At 48.5% G+C, this 17,638-nt stretch overlaps 1 protein-coding gene and 1 pseudogene across 2 annotated transcripts in view; one reads left to right on the forward strand and one right to left on the reverse strand.

Moving 5' to 3' along the window:
* The window catches only part of LOC146196216 (uncharacterized), a 102,765-nt gene that overhangs the window by 7,217 nt on the left and 77,910 nt on the right, over nt 1-17,638 (forward strand). For both annotated transcript variants that reach the window (XM_084598123.1, XM_084598124.1), the window contains exon 3: nt 511-629. Coding sequence is in view for 1 of the 2 variants with exons in the window: in XM_084598124.1 (XP_084454250.1) it covers nt 511-629 (119 nt within the window). In the remaining variant the exon portion in view is untranslated. The remainder of the gene's footprint in view (nt 1-510; nt 630-17,638) is intronic.
* Nucleotides 11,079-12,918, reverse strand: LOC146196217 (uncharacterized; annotated as a pseudogene).

Consider the following 17,638-nt stretch of genomic DNA (forward strand, 5'->3'; position numbering starts at 1 on the left):
TGCTAGATACTTTAGCTGTGAACTTTGGGGGCTATTCAGATTGCCACAAGAGACCTTAGAGGAACTCGCCATTTTCGCGGAGAATGACGCCGGATCTATCAATCGACGATGGGAAAAAAAATGTCCCTAAGGGAACCATCGATGTTTACAAGCATCTCATCGGCAGCGTGCTTCGTCTGCTAGCGCCGTCAACATGTGCACCACTTTTCTGCATCTCTTCCTCGGAGTGTGCCGCGATTCTTTGCACCAGAGCGGCACCATGACTGCGCCAAAATCAATCATAGACGGTGGTGCAGGGAACTCTGGGGAATCGAGCACATTGGTGCAGCGCACCGTGAACCGGTTACGGCGGTGCAGAGAACCACGGCTGAATCGAACACAGCTGTTAATGAATAGGTGACGTGTTTTAGATTGCCATATTACCACTCAAGCTTTTTGCATTATTTTAAACTTGAATCAGAGGGTTATACCAAATTGTATACTCTGTTTCTTTTCATTTCTTTTGCCCAGGGGTTTCCTGTCACTACAAAAGGAGTGGGGTCTTCCTTTTGGCCCGGATGCTGATGAGACCAGGACTACTGTCAGCAACACAATACAGTGAGGGCAGCCCTAGGTGGCAGCACTGTTGGGTGAGTGATGCATGTTATGTGACCTACGATGTAGCTGTGGCCAGCTAGGCACTGATGCTTTCGTGTGGACTGCTGCACTCTGCTGGAGTTTCTCGAAGCATCTTGTGCTGGCAAGTGGTACTGCCTTGTTGTGCTTATTACTTCATACTTTGTCATGCCTTATTACATCGGACTAATTATTAGTGGTTGCTTGGTTAAGCCTGGATATCAGAAGCAAAAAGCTTCAGCGATGCTATGGCTTAGCTTGTGGTTCTTTGGCATAGTTGTGGCTTACCTTGTTCACGGTTGCACCTCATAGGTATTCCATGGCTTATCACGGTGAAACATTGGTTACAGCCGTACATCACATAAGATTAAACTTTGTGCTGATTCCATATCATCATCGTTACACTTCTGTATAAACATAAACACAGCCTGGTGATCCGTATAGTAACATGCAGCTGTTTCCACAGTTTTGACACAGTATTCAGACTTTACACTTGGTGGTGCCTGTCGGCCAAATTCCAAGCTGCCACTTCAGCATCGTCTTCCATAGCGAATGCCTCTTACGTTCCTCTCAGAGCGTTCATATACATATATATGCCGACAGAGTTGCAGCAGCTCCGACCACAGCCACGCATGCCCAGAAGCGCGCGGCACCGGTTAAAGGTCGACCGGCGGAGTTGCGGCGGCGGCTCCGACCACCTACGCCTCTCCTGTGACGTCACATGGTTTGCGCATGCGGAGCTGTGGCTTTTATTGCAAAAGCAATACTACGTCAGGTCTAACCGCTCGTCGCTATGTGCCGTGTCCGTGTCCATGACTGTGATCTCCTGACAGGAGCTGCCAACTTGGGTCTCTCGTTTCACATGGTACGGTTATGTAGACTCAGCCTGCCAGGACCCTTGCAATCACGTTACCCCTATAGGCCACTAAGGCACATTCGTACGGCTTGGTTAAAGCGGGGCTTTATATGCGTTTAAGGGGGGACACCCCTCTTAAAACTTTTTTCCTTATTTATGGGTGGATCTGACTGAAACTTGCACCATTAATGTACTTTTGCATGCTGATTTCAAATATCTGATTAGTTTTCTTGTAGATGAAATAGCTTTCAAAATAATCCCTAATTCATGTTCTTCGTTTGGAGGTGAGTTAATTATTAAACACTTTATGGCATGAGGAGAATAGCCCTGCCAGAGTGATCTAGAAGGATCATAGAGTGCCGCTAGTCATGAATTAACGTGGTAGAAGAATTTGAACCAAAGTTACAATAAGTCAAACTTTTATGAATAAAAGCCCAGGTTGGCACCTAAGATTGATAATTAATTCTGTAAATGTTGCCGCATAATAACTGTACATATTTTTGTCCTACGGCACTGTCGAAGGTTTTCTCTTTCTAACAAGACAAGAATGAGAGCTATAGCACAAATAGACTAAGAGATATCTCTCCTCCAAAATTGCAGCACCCTCAAAATTGCAGTTTTGAGAAAACGAGGAAAAACACTTCACCGCATGTAGGTGTAAATTATGTCAATGATTGATATGTCAGCAAGATCAGAAACAGGTGGAAAGTGATCTGAAGCGAAAATTAATGGCCTATGCCAATTTGAGCCAAAGTTACGCAATAGGAAACGCTTGAAAGGAAAATTCCATTTGGGTACCGAAGACAACATAACCTTCTCAGCAAATTTTCTTTTGTCGTCACTGCATTTACCTTGGTTTCATGAGACTCGCAGGATTCCCTTTCTAGAAAAAAAATTTTTTAAGCAATAGCAAGAACAGGACCAGAGATATTGATCTTTAAAAAATGCAACACTACCAAAATTGGGGGATTGTCGGAAGCACTCAAGCCTCACGGCATTTAATCAGGAAGGGCAACCCCAAAGACCTCATGCTATTAAAATGCACCAGGAGCATAGTCGGGGTGCATGCTGTCGCGGTGTTTTCTTTTTTCTGTTTTAGCAACGCCAAGCGAAGCCGCCCGCTTCTTTGCAGAACGTACGCTACGGTGCAAGTCCTTTTCTTCAGCTCTCCTGGACCCAGTTGCTGTCACATTTGTACTGCATTCTTGCAGAATTGCTGCTGCTGTATGCTTGCAGCCGGCATTGAAGCGCAGCACAGCTTCTGCTGTGGCTGCTTCCACAGCAAACAGTGATGAGTGCCGCTCTTTGTGGATCAAGGTCCAGATGACCGAGTGGAAGCTTTCGTTCGAGTTCTGGGTCTTCCCCCGAATGCACCTCTGCAGCAGGCTCTTCTCTGATAAACGACTATAAACAGGCAAAAGAGCATCAGCCACATCTCTTGGCAGACTGTAATTGTGCTTTGGTGCAGGCTCCTCTTTTGCCTTTGCAGCGTTGTGGCGGCACCATGACTTCTCACCGGTAGGACACAAACTGTGTTTGGGGCAGTCATCAGTAGATGTGATGTGGTAATATGTCGCCATCACAGCTCGCTGCATGGCATCCACATCACCTACATTTGATCGAAGCGCTCGGCCATAATATATTGCCAGCTTGTCAACTAGATCAGCTGTCAGCCTTCCTCTGCCGCCAAGACTTTGCTTCCCTGCACCCTTGTGTCTCTGCAAGAGGTTGCGCAAAGCTGCTCCCATACGCTTGTGCACGTGATTTATGCAGTCCTCTTTGACTATTTCAATGTAGCCATAGATTGCAGCATCTTTAAGAGCACTGAACGTGCGACTGTCCCCATCGCATAGCATGGTTGTGTAGCGCATGTTGTGGCGCTGCAGAGATCTTTCAAACAGAATTTTGCCAGCCTCTACTTCCATTTGACCAGCCTTGGAGTTGGTGTTTTTTTGGCACTGGTGGCGTGATTTCCAAAGTTCGTAGCCGTCAGTGTTTGGCTTGGGACCAATTTCGCAGCCCAGACAAAAGTTTGACAACACCACATAATCAAGCACGTAACCAGTGAAGAGTTCCACCACGGCACCGACGCCTATATGTGATGAGTGTCCGCGCGTCATCCATGTGCCGTCGTAGCACACGGCAATGTTCCCCCTATGCCCAAAACACAAGTCATCGTAGACCTTCGCCACTGCCTGCGCGGCTTGTGCCATAGCGGTCGTGGCGGCTCGGGTAGCAGCGGGTTGCAGTGTGCTCTTCAGATGCCGTTGAAACGTCTTGTTGTGCATCCCGCGCCGCGACAACCCCATCGCCGAAAAGATATCGTTCATTGCTGTCTGGCCGTTACCGGTCGACAGCATTGCTCGACTAGCCAGAATATTCAGCTCAAAAGGATTGCACCTTTTCTCGCCGTCAACCCTCCGCGAGTTCCACTCGGCCGCAATCTCACCGCAGTTGTCGCACAGCACGATCAGTTTTACGGCGAGGCCATAGCTCCGGTCGCTGGTAATTAAACGCACGCATCCACGACACGTTTTGCACCGCACGGCATCCAGAAGGATATTCACAATGCTGAGGTCAATTACCGCATAGGAGGCTGTTCCGTCCGCATCTGACTCTGCGGACGCACCACTTGCATCGGCGAACAGCGCGGTCTTTCGTGCCGTCGCCGGCGTCGATACCAGTCTATCAAGCGTAGCTTGCTCACGGGCACTCACTTGAGTTATGTCACTGTTAGTGACAGGCGCGGTATCAATACGTACACGACTGCAGTCGGCACGAAGAACGGCGCCGTTGTCCAGCGGAATCGGAGAAGCGTCGCCGCCCGCAACGTGATCGTCACACAATCCCGCAGCACTGGCACTTGCTTCTTGCACAGTATGCAACGAAGTCGCATTCTTAACGCGTTTCTTTGGTTGCTTTCGCCCGAACTTGTGCAAAGAGCGGTACTTCTTCGCGCCTGGCATGACTCTTGCGTTGCACTAGCGTGGTCGGCAGAAAGACAAAATGGCGTCACTGGGAGTCCGCATTTCAGGGCTAGCTTGCCGGAACCAACCAAACGACGCCATTTTGATCACGTGCCTTAACCGGCCAATAGTAGCGCGCGCTGCATGCTTTCTTTTTGCTTGTTTTTTATGGGAAAGGCGGAGCGCACAGGGTTGCTTTCCGAAAGAAAAAATAAGCCGAAAGCGCGCGCTTTCGAACGAGACCAAAATCGCCGCGGTGGAGCGCGTAGTTCTCATGCGCCGGGCGATCGAAATTGGGTGTCGTTTGTCCACAATTTAAAGGGCAGTGGGTGTGGTACTGCATTTTTTAATCGCTATAACTTCATAAATAAGCGGGGTATAAGGATGAAAATTTGCATGCAGATGCGGAATGGTGCGAGGAATACGAAAATGAAAAAATTGAAAATCCGATTTTTCAGGCCGATTTTCGGTGCCAAAGAGCCGTGTCCCCCCTTAACAACGGAACACACGCGAGATTTGGAGTTGACTAGCCTAGTGAAACTTTTCGCTTCAAAACTCCATCAAAGCCTGGCAATAAAAAAAAAAATCTGTCTAAGCCTGGCAATAACAAAAAGGCGAAGCCACAAAGGCCAAGTGTAGATCTCGCACCAAAAAAATAAACTGAAGTTTTAACATCATTTCCCGGAGCCTTTATCATGCTCTGCGTACCGTATTTACTCGCGTAATGAACCCACCTTTTTTCCAGATAAGTTGACATAAATTTGGGGGGAGGGTTCATTACGCGGGGAAAAAAAATTTAGATATTATTTTTTAGGTCGAAATTTCATGTCACAATGAAGATAGGAAAATCGCAATCCCAACCTTACCTTTATAGTAAAAACACGTACGCGATGAATGTGAATTCAAAATTCATTTTTATTTTCATGCTGCTGGCTGCTTATGGTCTGTCTCACTCGGGCTCGCTATCTGAATCCACGCTTCAACTCATATCGCTTGCGACTTCGTCGGCGGCGTCGTCTTCACTGCCGTCGAGGCTGTTGGAGATGCCAGTCTTTTTGAAGCTGCGGACGACCATCTCGCTGGGAATCACACTCCATGCTTCTAGAATCCTTCGACAGAGCATGTCGATGGTGGGCCTTCTAATCTTACCTGCGGGAGTCAGGTCGTGGTTTCCCGCGGCCATCCACTCTGTATAGAGCCGGCGCACGTTGTCCTTAAAGGGCTTATTAATGGAAACATCAAGGGGCTGCAGCACTGATGTCAAGCCACCTGGGATGATAGCGAGGTCCGTGCGTAACTCGCTCATTCGGCAGCGGACATTTTTTTCCAGATGGCCACGGAAGCTGTCCATAACAAGCAGCGATGGCAGGAGAAGAGCCCCGGGCCGCCATCCCCAGACTGTTTTCAGCCAGTCGGACACCAGCTCGGCCGACATCCACCCTTTCTCCTGGGCGCGAATGTGGATACCGGCAGGAAGAGTTTCCTTTGGCAGAGTCTTTCTTTTGAAGACGACGAACGGCGGCAGCTTCCTGCCGTCCGCTGTTACAGCTAACATCACGGTGCACCGCTGCTTCTCTGCGCCCGTCGTCTTAACCTGCACACTTTTCGCACCTTTCATATCGACAGTGCTGTTTCTTGGCATGTCAAAGTTTATAGGCGTCTGGTCCGCGTTCCCGATTTGCGACAGCAGGAACTTTTTGTCCTCACGGATCCGAATGACAAAGCGGTGGAAATCACACACTTTGTCCCCACAGTCTGCCGGCAGCCGCTGGCATAACGTAGTACGCCTTCTGAGGCACAACCCGTTCCGGCGCATGAAACGAGTCGTCCAACCACTGGTCGCCTTAAATTCACTCGCGGCAATGCTGTGACTTCTTGCAGTGGCCCGCGCGTGATTCTGTATCAGCTCGTGGGATACGGCACATCCTTCGTTGCGGAGCCTCTTCACATAGCTCAGAACTTCTTCCTCGACGCGAGGAAACTTGCCCTGCTTCGGCCCGCGAAAGGCCCGGCGATCTTTCTTCGTCGCTCTGAGTTCCTCTTGTTGATTCCTCCAGTAGCGCACACGCACGGGGTCTACACTAAAATGCCGTCCAGCCGCGCGATTGCCATGCTCCAAAGCATGCTCCACGACTTTGAGCTTAAAACCGGCCGTGTAGCTAGCGTAACGCCCCATCGCACAACGCGCAGAAAATGCACAGCACGCACGAAATAATGCAAAGGTCGTAGCGAAGCACTTAAACAGCAACAAAATAGGACTGGCGAAATGGCGACCGACGCTGTCCAAGTGCGTTGTCTTTACTTCGTTCTGCCGCCGCCGCGCATGCATGGCGCTATAAGCAGAGGTTTGCTTTGCATTTAATAGATGGCACTCGGCAACCTGCATCATCATCATCATTGTAAAAAAAAATCTAGAGAAGTTTGACAAATTGGTTCGAGAAATACAAGGAAAATAGCCGAGCGTGGTGGAAACTGCCGTCACCCCATTTCAAAGAGGACGCCCCAGTAAAGCCCTTTGCGCATCCACCAACGAATCATGCAAGGTCAATGAACGATCAACGAAAGCGTGCAGTCGACACCCGCGTTCGCGTCGCCGGTGTTCAGCATCGTTGGCTTCAAATGATGTTTATTTTATCACTGCGCGATCAGACAATTTTATGATCGTCGACAGTCGACAGCGCCGGCCAATTGAGCCGAGATAACGCGAACATGCTGAACACCGACCCTGCGGGCGGGTGCGCGTTATTTACGCGACGTAAAAAAAGAAAATTAAATTTTCGACGACAAAAGTGGGGGTTGGGTTCATTACGCGAGTGGGTTCATTACGCGAGTAAATACGGTAAATTCTGCGTCACCAGCATCCGGCAACAGCCGTTGCCGGATGCAAAAGCATTCTTGGCCATTTTTCACAGCCGCCTTTTTCATCCAGCCCACAAAACAAGTTCCACTAAGCTGCTGACGTCGAGGTCGCTTGCGAAAGTTGTTTAGAAGACATCAAAAACTGTGCATGTTACACACTTCAGCACGCAGTTTTTGGGTCAACAGGTCACCTTGATCTCGTCCCCATACGCCATTTGCGCGGCTTCGAGTGGAGGAGGTATTCCCGAGGAGAACTTGTCTGAGGAAACGCCGAAGGGCGTTCATGGATCTAATTGGCTCTGGAGTGGAGGAGCAGCTGTATTCTCCGCTCCAAGGAGTGAGGTGGAGCGTCGAGTCGAGGCGCATTTGTGAATATGGGCTTTAGTCGCCTACTACGCCATTCGAGGTCATCGATATCTGCTTTCAACTCGGCCAGCTCATTCAGTGGGTTGCTTTCAAGCGTGCTGAGCCGCACCTTTAACTCCACCGTTTCTTTTTCCTGAGCGTGAAGCCATTTCTAGAACTCATTGAACTCGTTTTAGATAAACACATTTTTTCAATCTCATCTACTTTCCCTAGTAGGCAAAGAAGCGAGTTCAAGCTGCTACTTATATCAAGCAACATAGATTTGACATCCTTGTCTGAAGTGTTTCCACTACCACTCTTTGTGGCAGTGGGCCTACATGAGGCACATTTTCAGGCTTTTTTGAACGATTCCCTTTTGCTCTTTAGTGTTTCATCCGTAACGCCAGAGCAAGTACTTGTGGGAAATTTGAATTCACACTCATTACAACTCTAGTAGGGCATATTTTCCTAAAGCGAAACCCTGCATTCATACCAGTGCGACATAATGTTGACGTGTCTGCATAGACAGTACAGTAGAATCTCGATGATACGAATTGCAAGGGAGCACGCAAAATATTCGTATCATCCCGAATTCGTATGATTCAAAACAAGTCAACATCCACGTGGGAATGAACTGAAAATGAACCAAAGTTTATTATGGCGAACTACTTGCGGCCGAAAAAGTCCGTAATGCTCGTCTGCACTTTTTTGCTGTTGATGTCGCGGACAAGCTCCGCCTGAAAGGCATAAAACCGTGCCGCGGTTTCGTCGCTCACGCTGCTGACACTTACGGTGCGGCGCAGAACGTCCAAAGCGTGAAGAGTATCTGCCTTTGACGGTGGCTGATCACACTCGTCATCAGCGTCACCATCGCTGTCAGGCTCACTTTCGCAATCATTCGCTTCATTGACCAAGTCTTCAATAGACCTCAGCCCACAGGTCGCGACATTGTCGTCCGCGGTAACGAAGTCCCGAACCGAAGCTTCAGTTTCCATATTGTCCCAGCCATCAATCGTGAGGTCTTCGTCTGGCTCTTGACAATCTCCTGCCGAAGCCGCAGCAAGTCCGATGGCAAATCCGCACTTTCTAAAACAGTTCGAGATTGTGTCTGAAGTTACACTATCCCACGACATGGCTAGAAAGTGCAAAGCATCTAAGAGACTGATCCGCAAGTTTGCTTCTTTACGGTCAATTTTTGCCAGCAGACGCCTCACTAGAAGTCCTTTGAAATGATGTTTCACATTTCTAATTATCCCAGCGTCCAGTGGCTGAAGATGGTTGGTAGTGTTCGCCGGCAGGAACCTGACTTTCACGTTATTGAATGTCATTTCCTTTGGGTGGGCAGAGCACTGGTCCACGAAAAGCAAACTTTTCCGGTTTCTTGACGCCATTTTCTGATCAAGGCTTGTCAAGAACTCGCGGAAAAAATCTCCAGTCATCCACGTCTTTCGGTTGCCTTTGTAAAAGACAGGCAAACGCTCCGCCGATCGGAAACACCTCGGTTTCTTCGACTTACCGATGACGGTAAGCTGAGGTTCTCTGATCCATCCGAGTTGCAGCAAAAGAATACTGTTACTCTCTCCTTGCTTTTCTGGCCGCCCTGGCATGCCTGGCCTTTTACACACAAACTTCTTTCTAGTTGAAGGTTGAAAAAGAGGCCCGCCTCGTCGGCATTAAATATGTCACGTGGCGCGTACTCCGAAATCAGCGCCAGCAGCGTGTTCAGCCACTCATCTACAGCTGACTGATCCACTTTCTTGCCTTCACCTGAGGCGACCCGGCAGACAAGTCCGCGCCGCTCCTTAAACCGGTGCAGCCATCCCCCAGACGCTTGGAAATTTTCAATTCCAAGCGAAAGCGCGACGGTGTCGGCTTTTTCACGTAGCACCTTGCTGTCCACGTTGACGCCGGCCGCTGTCACTTCGCGGAACCAAGTCAGCAGAACCTCTTCCAGCTTGACATGGGTCGCTGTTTTAGCCTGCTTCACGTTCGCACCGAAGTGCTGCACATTCTTCAAGATGACATCTCGCTACCCAACAATGGTGCAGAGTGTTGACGGTGCCAACCCTAGCTCTTTTGCTAAGTCGACACTCTTCTTTTCGTCGACCCTCTTCAGCACTTCAAGCTTTTCCTTAAAAGAAAGGGCTTTACGCTTCCGCGACATTTCGGCAGCAGCGAACGCTTGCGTCTTTCTAACGTTTGGGCAGTTCACGTCACAGCGAACGACAGAAAGATGCGGCGAACGGAGAACCGGAGAACTACTGTAGCGGCAGCCAGCGTCACAGTCCTCCTGGGAACAGCCGGCGAGACAACTTTTCAATAGACCAATGAGCTGCCAGCGAATGAGTGACGTACACGACTGGGCACGTGCTTCGCCTTGGCCGTCCTTGTCTAGTGCTCGTCGGTTTGCTACGAAAGGGAGGGGGGAGGAGGGTGGCTAGTGGGGTGAGAGGCGTTGGAGAGGAGAGGCAGCGGCTGCGGTGGGTACCCTCTCCCCCTGTGAGCTCTTGCGCTGAGCTGCTCGGTGGCTTTGTGCGTTTGTACAACGTTCGTTCCTATAATTCGCGGCGGGGGGAGGGGGGGGGGGAGTTGGCGGCGGCCGCGTTGGTTATGTTGCCCTCTTGAGGCCAGCCGCGCCGGCCCGCTCGCATGCACGACTGGTTTGCACGTTCGTATCAACCGCGGCAGGTTCAGAAACTCTTCGTATCACCCCGAATCTTAACGTATTCTATACAATGTAGTCCGTTCAAAGCATTCTTAAAATTCGTATCATCCCGAAATTCGTACCAGCCGTAATCGTATCATCGAGATTCTACTGAGATGCTCCTCGAAGGTACTTTTTTCTTAATATTCAACCTATGATTATGAAACTTATATAATTGATAAGGATTTTAATGCAGATTCCAAATATTGTCTTAGTTTTTATGTAGCTTGCATAGTTTTTGTGTAATAGAGTCTTCAAAAGTAAAATATAGGGCTTTTTGTGCACACTTTTTTGAGGATTAAATTTATGTTTAGAATAGCTTGCAATAGCTCATTTTGCATCTTAGGTTTAGTAGTATGAGCAAAGCTACTTGAAATTTGATTACAATATCCTGTACTTGCAAAAAAATTCACTAACATCAAAAGTGTACATTCTGGGTGCTGCTAGTCAACATTTTGAATTTTTGCCAAAAAATGTAGAAAAGATATTGACAATCCAGATAGATATGCCCATTCTGCATACTTTGAAGAAGCTGTGTGCAAAATTTTATCCGTATCTGAGAATTCCACGCACTTGAAAGTTTGTGCACAAAATGTAAAAAAATGCTGAAAATTAGAATTGGAGAAAAACGCATCTGAAAGTTTGAAACATCTGCATTCTTGGAAAACATGACACAAGCACATGAAATTTATTCACAAAATACAAAAATAAGTCTCAGACACAGTCATGTTGATCAGAATTCTCCTACCCCATAGATTGGGCCCTCATGATCTTCGCGAACCGAGTCTGTCAGACGTGCCCTCTTTGCCATGTTACGGCGATGTGCTCGGGCTTCAGCTGTTTGGCGGACTGACATCATCTTCATTCTTCTCTGGTCACGAGAGGTTCCCAGCACAACAAGCTCTTCCGATGGTAGCACACCAAGCTCCTCGAGAACTTGCTGAAAGCTACTGTGTCCCCTGTTATACCATAACACAGCAATGGCAGTTGCTGTCTCCACAGCAGTTCTTGAAGCAAACCTAGTTTTTGGGCATAGCAGCCAGATCTTACTATTCAGGGACTCTGCTGCGTTTTGAGTCTTTCCCTGTAGGCACCGGGTAAGCAACTCTTCATCAGTCAGCCGTTTGTAGATGGGTAGCACTGCCAGCCCTTGCGCCTTGGTGAGAAGCGTAGTGTGGTCTGGTGCGGGCTCTCCTAGTCCTTTGGCTCGCTGGTGCTTGCACCAAGATTCCGCTCCTTCAGGGCAGTATTTATGGCTGTGAGCAGCATCTGTTGAGCAGGAGTGAAAGTATGACGCCCAAATGGCACGATACATTTTCTGGATGCTGCCCCTGTTGCTGGTAATAGCTATGCGGTAGTAGTTTTGTAACTTTTGGATTGCTCCATCCTTCAACTTCTCGCCACGTGGAAGAGGTGTTTTTAGTTTTCGGAGTGCAGTGCCGAGACGCTTGGCTACATGATTTGTGCAGTCTTCTTTCTCGACTGGGGTTCCACCATACACCTTTGCGTCGGAAAAAAAAAGGTAAAAGGTTTGCTGTCCCCATCACTGAGGAACTTGGTGAAGCGCAATGGTGTCTTCTGTGAGGATGTCCTCGTCCATATACTTATTGCTGCCTCTGTTTCCATTGCATGAGAGGAACACTCAGTGTTCCTCTCACAAACTGGGCCATGGTACGCCTGCCATATTTCATCCTCGCTTCCGAGGTCCTGGTGTCGACTGCACGCAAGGCAGAAGTTCGAGAGAACCTCAAAATCTAGGCATAAACCAGTGTCTACCGACACAGCTGTGCCAACGCCGTTATGGCTTTTGTGGCCCCGCTTTTGCCAGGTGCCGTCAAACATAACGGCAACATCGGTGTCACCAACCTTCTCTTTTGTGAGGGCTCTAGCTGTCTCCAGATTTTCAGCCACAGCTTTCATGGCCGCAGCATGAACTTTCTGCCGATAGCCACGAAGTTCTTGTGACGCAACGGCGTCGGCAAGCCGAGAATCGCACAAAAACGGGACAGCTGCTCGTGCCCGATGCCTATTGCGCGCGCAGCCACGGCGACCTTGACGTTCACGGCGAAGCTGTCGCGGGAGCTCCCGCTCTGAAACCTCCGGCTTCCACTGGCACCATTCGCGAGTCCACCAGGCACAGCACGGCTCGACGTGTATGTAGAAGAAAGTAGCGCTGCAGGGCACTCGCTATTTTTGCAGTGAAGTTCAAGAAATGCCGAGAGGCCCTTGCGTTTTTCGGCCGGTTCACGCACCGCAAGGTTGCAAGTACGGCACGTTGGGCAAACAGCCCCGCTTACCAATAACGTAAGCGAGCTGATGTCGCATATCGCGGCACTTGTGGAATGACTGTTCACAGCTGTATCGCTTTCGAAGAGTCCAATCTTCATCTCCGAGGCACTCACAAAGTTCACTGCGGCGTCAATTTCGCCGAAGTGGCCGTTGCCCTGATTAGGGCTAGCTGGCGTCGGGCGAATGTCTTCCGCTGTCGCTTTCTGTCGCGGCTTGCGACGGCGTGCTTTTTTCGTGCGAGATTTCCGGGCGCGGAAATCGCGCTTCGTCGTCTCGTCGTTCATTTCGAACCAATTGAAAAAACAAACGCCGGAGGGATCGATGTAGAAGCAGCACAGAGCGAAAGCAGGGATAGCAAAAGAGGGGGCTTCACCGCAGTTGCACATCGGTCTCGGCCAATGGCGGCTGCGCTACAGCACCACGTGATTTAAAGGTCCAGTAGAAACGCGTGAAATAGGCGCCGTAAACGTGTTTTTTTTATTATTTACAGCCCGAATACGAAACTGCAGGAGATGCTGTCGGAGAGAAGAAGGCTTACTCTTCCTCTCCAAGCAGACGGCAATGGCGGGCGCTCCCGCGTTCTCGAGAGGCAGACGCGCGAAAGTTGACGATGTGCGCGAAAAATTGCAGTTTCTCGAGTCACCTTGGCTCAATAAAATGGATTTTTTATTAACTTCGCGTTCGAATTTTGCCATGATTTTTGGAGGGATTGTAGCTGAATGCCCAAAGATAATTTTGCAGTAAAAAACCGAAAATTGAAAAATGTCGCGAAAAACTCGCTTTTTCGACGTGCATCTCCCACAGCGCTAAGGAATAAGTTTGGCAGCAGGGGCGTAACTATGAGAGCAGAAAGAAGAAAGGGAATCAACCTGCAAACGTAGAAGCAGATGTAATACAATCAGCGTGACTTGCCGCTGCTGCCAAATGCAGGGAAACGTCTATAGGTACAGCCCAGGAAAAGTTTCGATGCGACGATGCCGGTGTTGCTGCGTTTGACAATGGCGATGTGGACGCCTGCAGGCCACGGTGAAATAAGCTGCTAAATTGTAAATGCTGCACCTCAGGGATTAGAGTACAGTCCGCAAAAGCAGATCAAAGTTCACACCACGGGTGGGCAGGAGCTCAACATTGTTGAAGCCAGCTAGTAGTCGTTGTCCACAGAAGATCCGTCGGCTAAAGAGACCTTCAAGGCTTGGAGTCGCGAGCACCTCTATTTGCTCACGTGCAATGGGAGACCAATAGCAGCGGGCGTTTCACGAGATTTTGTTCCTTTATTTTCCGCTTCGGTGGGTTCGCTCATGGTCACCAACTGAAATACAGTAGACTCATTAATTCAAACTCGAAGGGACCCCAGGATTTTGTTTGAATTATCAGAAGTTTTTGTACATACAACTCTGGGCAAGATGACAGAGCACACTATGACCAGGCATCTATTTGAATCATTTTTATGCACTTCCATACCTCAACTACACAAAATAAACAAGCAGAGGTGGAAGGTACACAACAAGTTTATTGGTCATCATCTACTGTTGACCAGACCTTTTAAAAAAATTGTGAATGGTCGACTGCTTCCGTGCTACATGAGCTTTCAACACAAAGCTCTCTATGCCCGTGAGAGCAGCCAGTTCATTTTCAGTTTTCTGTTGTCATTAGAAATTGGCAGACTTGAGCAATGTGATGGAATGCTTGTGCAGATGTCACAGTGGATTGCTCTTGCAACTCCTCACTTTCACTACTGCATTCTGGTGGCATCACCTCCGCTGCCAAGTCATCAAGTGTGTCCTCCCTGCACACACACAGGTCATCATCAGCAGCTGCATAATCGCTGAGGTCGGCAGCTATGTTGTGCACTTGCAGAGCAGAGAGCTCTTGGTTTGCATCGTCGCTTTGCAGGCAACCTTCATCTTCACTTTGCTGGCAGTCAGGCAAGTCACTGCTGCAGCCAGGGATGCGGAAGGCGTGCTGAAAACAATTTCGAATTGTTGTTGGCGTCACAGCACTCCATGCAGCAGCAAGCATCCCCAACGATGAATGCAGTGTTATGGTGTATGGCATTGAATTATCCATACACACCAACATTCTCTTAAGTAGCAGCTTCCTTCAAAGCACCTGGGGCGCTTTGACTTTCCGACTACAAAAAGTTCAGGCTTATGGCTTCCGTCCATGTTGGCACAAACCATGACTGTCAGCCTCTCTTTACTAAGTTTTCCGCCAGTGCACCGCTCGCCCTTTCGACACAAGGTCTGATCAAGAAGGCACTTGAAAAACAGCCCCATTTCGTCGGCGTTGTAAATGTCAGCTGGGGAGTATTCATGCAGCAGGCTCTTCAGTCGCGTGTGCTGCCAGTCAGTAGTTACGGCTTCATCGACCGCTGCCGCTTCACCACTTACACTTTTGAAGGCGAGGCCGTGTCGCTCCTTGAAGCGAGAAATCCAGCCATCGCTGCACTTAAAGCCTTCAATTCCGAAGCGCAGCGACAGCTGTTCAGCTTTCTCCCGCAGGATTGGTCCACTCACTGGCAGACTGGAGCTCCGTGCGCGCTTCAGCCAAAGGAGAACAGCCTTTTCGAGTTCTAGGTGCGCCGCTTCCCTAAGCCTTTTTCTGTCGGGCGCGAAGCGGCTTGCGTTGCTCCGCAGCTTGTCTTTAACTTTTAGGATTGTTGTCCGCGTACTTTTAGTGATTCCATATTTTGCTGCCACTGCAGTCTTCTTAAGGGGGGAAGAGGGTATTAAAAACTTTTTTCTTATTTGCTGTCCTATCTTGCTGCAACTTGGCATGCAAGTAGATTGCTGAACGCTGATTCCAAATATGTATTCAGATTCTAGATATCTAATTTGGAACTCATGATATAGAAAATTATTCTAACCCAATTAAGCTTTTTCTTACGGGGCTTTATGGTAATTTCCCGATTAAAAAAGCTTGTTTAAAATATATGCCATCTATGCCAAGTATCCACAGCACATCCTAAAGCTAAAGAAATGTATACAATGCCATTATTTAAATCATGAATGAATAACAAAGTTCAAGGAAAAAAAACAATGTGACAGTAATTAGTTAACATTTGATCTAATTAATGATCTTTCAGGTTTAACGAAAGAAGAAAAGCTTTAGGATGTAGCTGAATTTCTGCTGAAAACAGTGACACCAAGTTCTCTAAAATCCGTTCATGTAAACATTATCAAAAGTCCCGTAAGGCTAAGGCATTTGACAAAAAAACAGAAGCTGAGAAAATTGCATTCAAAGTTTTAATGGCTCTGCAAGATTTCTTTGCTGAGCATATGTAAAAAAATATAGCTTTAGCATGTAGCCCAATTCTTTCTGAACACAGTGACATCAAACTAACAGGAATCAGCTCATGGGAAGATCACCAGAACCTTTGTATGCAATGGGTACCTCACCAAAAAAGAGCTCAGCAAGTCATTTACTAGTTTTGCTTGTGCTGTCACATGTTCACAGAAGTCCTGGGCAGTAGTCCTGGCCTCTGTCAGGCTTATGCTTCTTGGCCATCCTCTTCTTGACCTTTTCGGCATCACTGTGCCCTTTGTCAGACCTGTACAGCCTGTACCTATCTTTTTCACGGCTCCGACGAATGAGGCAGCTGCCAGGACTATAACCAAGCTGGGCTGCAACAGCTCTGCTGGTCGCTGCCATCCCTTGGTTGAAACGTGATACTGCTTCTGCCACAGCCCTTTCGACAGCCAGCAACGAGCCATGGGTGTTCTTGGAGCTTTGGCTCCAAATAACAGAGTGCAGGCACTCAATGGCATTTTGCGTCATGCCATCGCTACAGCGCTCCAAGAGGGCCTCGTCACCAAGCCTTGCAAAGATGTGCTCAAGTGCAGTGCGAACCTCTACTGGTAGAGGGTTTTTGTGTGCTGGTGGCTTCTCTTGCTTGGCCAAAGCCCGGTTGAAAGCACACCATGAATCAGTGCCTTCAGGACAGTGGCTGTGGTCTGGGTTTTCATCTGTTGAAGTCATGTGCAAGAGTGTGGCATGCACTGCCTTCTTCATGGCCGCAACATCATGACTGTGGCTCCTCAGAGCGTAGCCATAATAGTTGGCAATTTTTTTTATCTTTTCTTGTGTAAGCTTACCCTTTCCACCCAAGAATTCTCCTCGCACCTTGTTCTTCTCCACTAAATTGCGAAGAGCTGTCCCCATCCGCTTGTGGACATGATTTAGGCAGTCTTTCTTCTCAATGGACAAATATCCATAGACTCCTTCCTGAGTCAAGGCTTGAAAGGTGCGGCTGTCCCCATCAGAAAGAATGGTTGTGTACTTCAACCCGTTTTTCTCAAGAGACCGCCTGAACAAGATTAAAGCTGCCTCAGTCTCCATCCGCCCCGCATTGCATTCAATGTTCTTCATACACCTGTGATTGATAATCCAGTCACCATAAACGTCATCACAGGGATCAGGTGCACCTTGGCATCCACGGCAGTACCTAGACAGGACAACATGATCAAGAACAAGACCCGTGTACAACTCAATGATGCACCCGACTGCAATGTTGGAATTGTGTCCACGTGTCTTCCACGTGCCATCAAATATGACATCTATGTTGCTTGGTGGATTCATGAAGTTCTTGTAGACGTTCTTCACCACTGCAACGCTTGCTGCTTCAGTAGCAGTAGCTGCAGCCTGGCAGGCTTTCACCATGGTGTCCATGTGTCTTCGAAAGGTTTTGTGATGAAGACCAAGGTGGGAAAGATTCATGGTGGCACAAAAATCTTGTAGGGCAGTGAATCCTTTTCCTATACTTTGAATGCCCTTCATTGCCCGCAAATTAACCTCAAAGGGCGTTATTTTTGCTTCCCCCGATACAGTTGAATCCCGCCACAACGAATACCGCCACAACGAAATTTCCGCGACAACGAATAATTTTCTATTCCCCGCGAGTATCCTATAAGAATTAATGGCCTAAATTTCTCTGCACAACGAACCATTTTTGCAGAGCGTTTCCGCTTCAACGAAATTTTCGCGTTCAAAATCGAAACCGAAACT

The sequence above is a fragment of the Amblyomma maculatum genome, chromosome 3, assembly GCF_055883805.1.
Source record: "Amblyomma maculatum isolate TAMU_Amacu chromosome 3, ASM5588380v1, whole genome shotgun sequence".
NCBI classification, from domain to species: Eukaryota; Metazoa; Arthropoda; class Arachnida; order Ixodida; family Ixodidae; genus Amblyomma; species Amblyomma maculatum.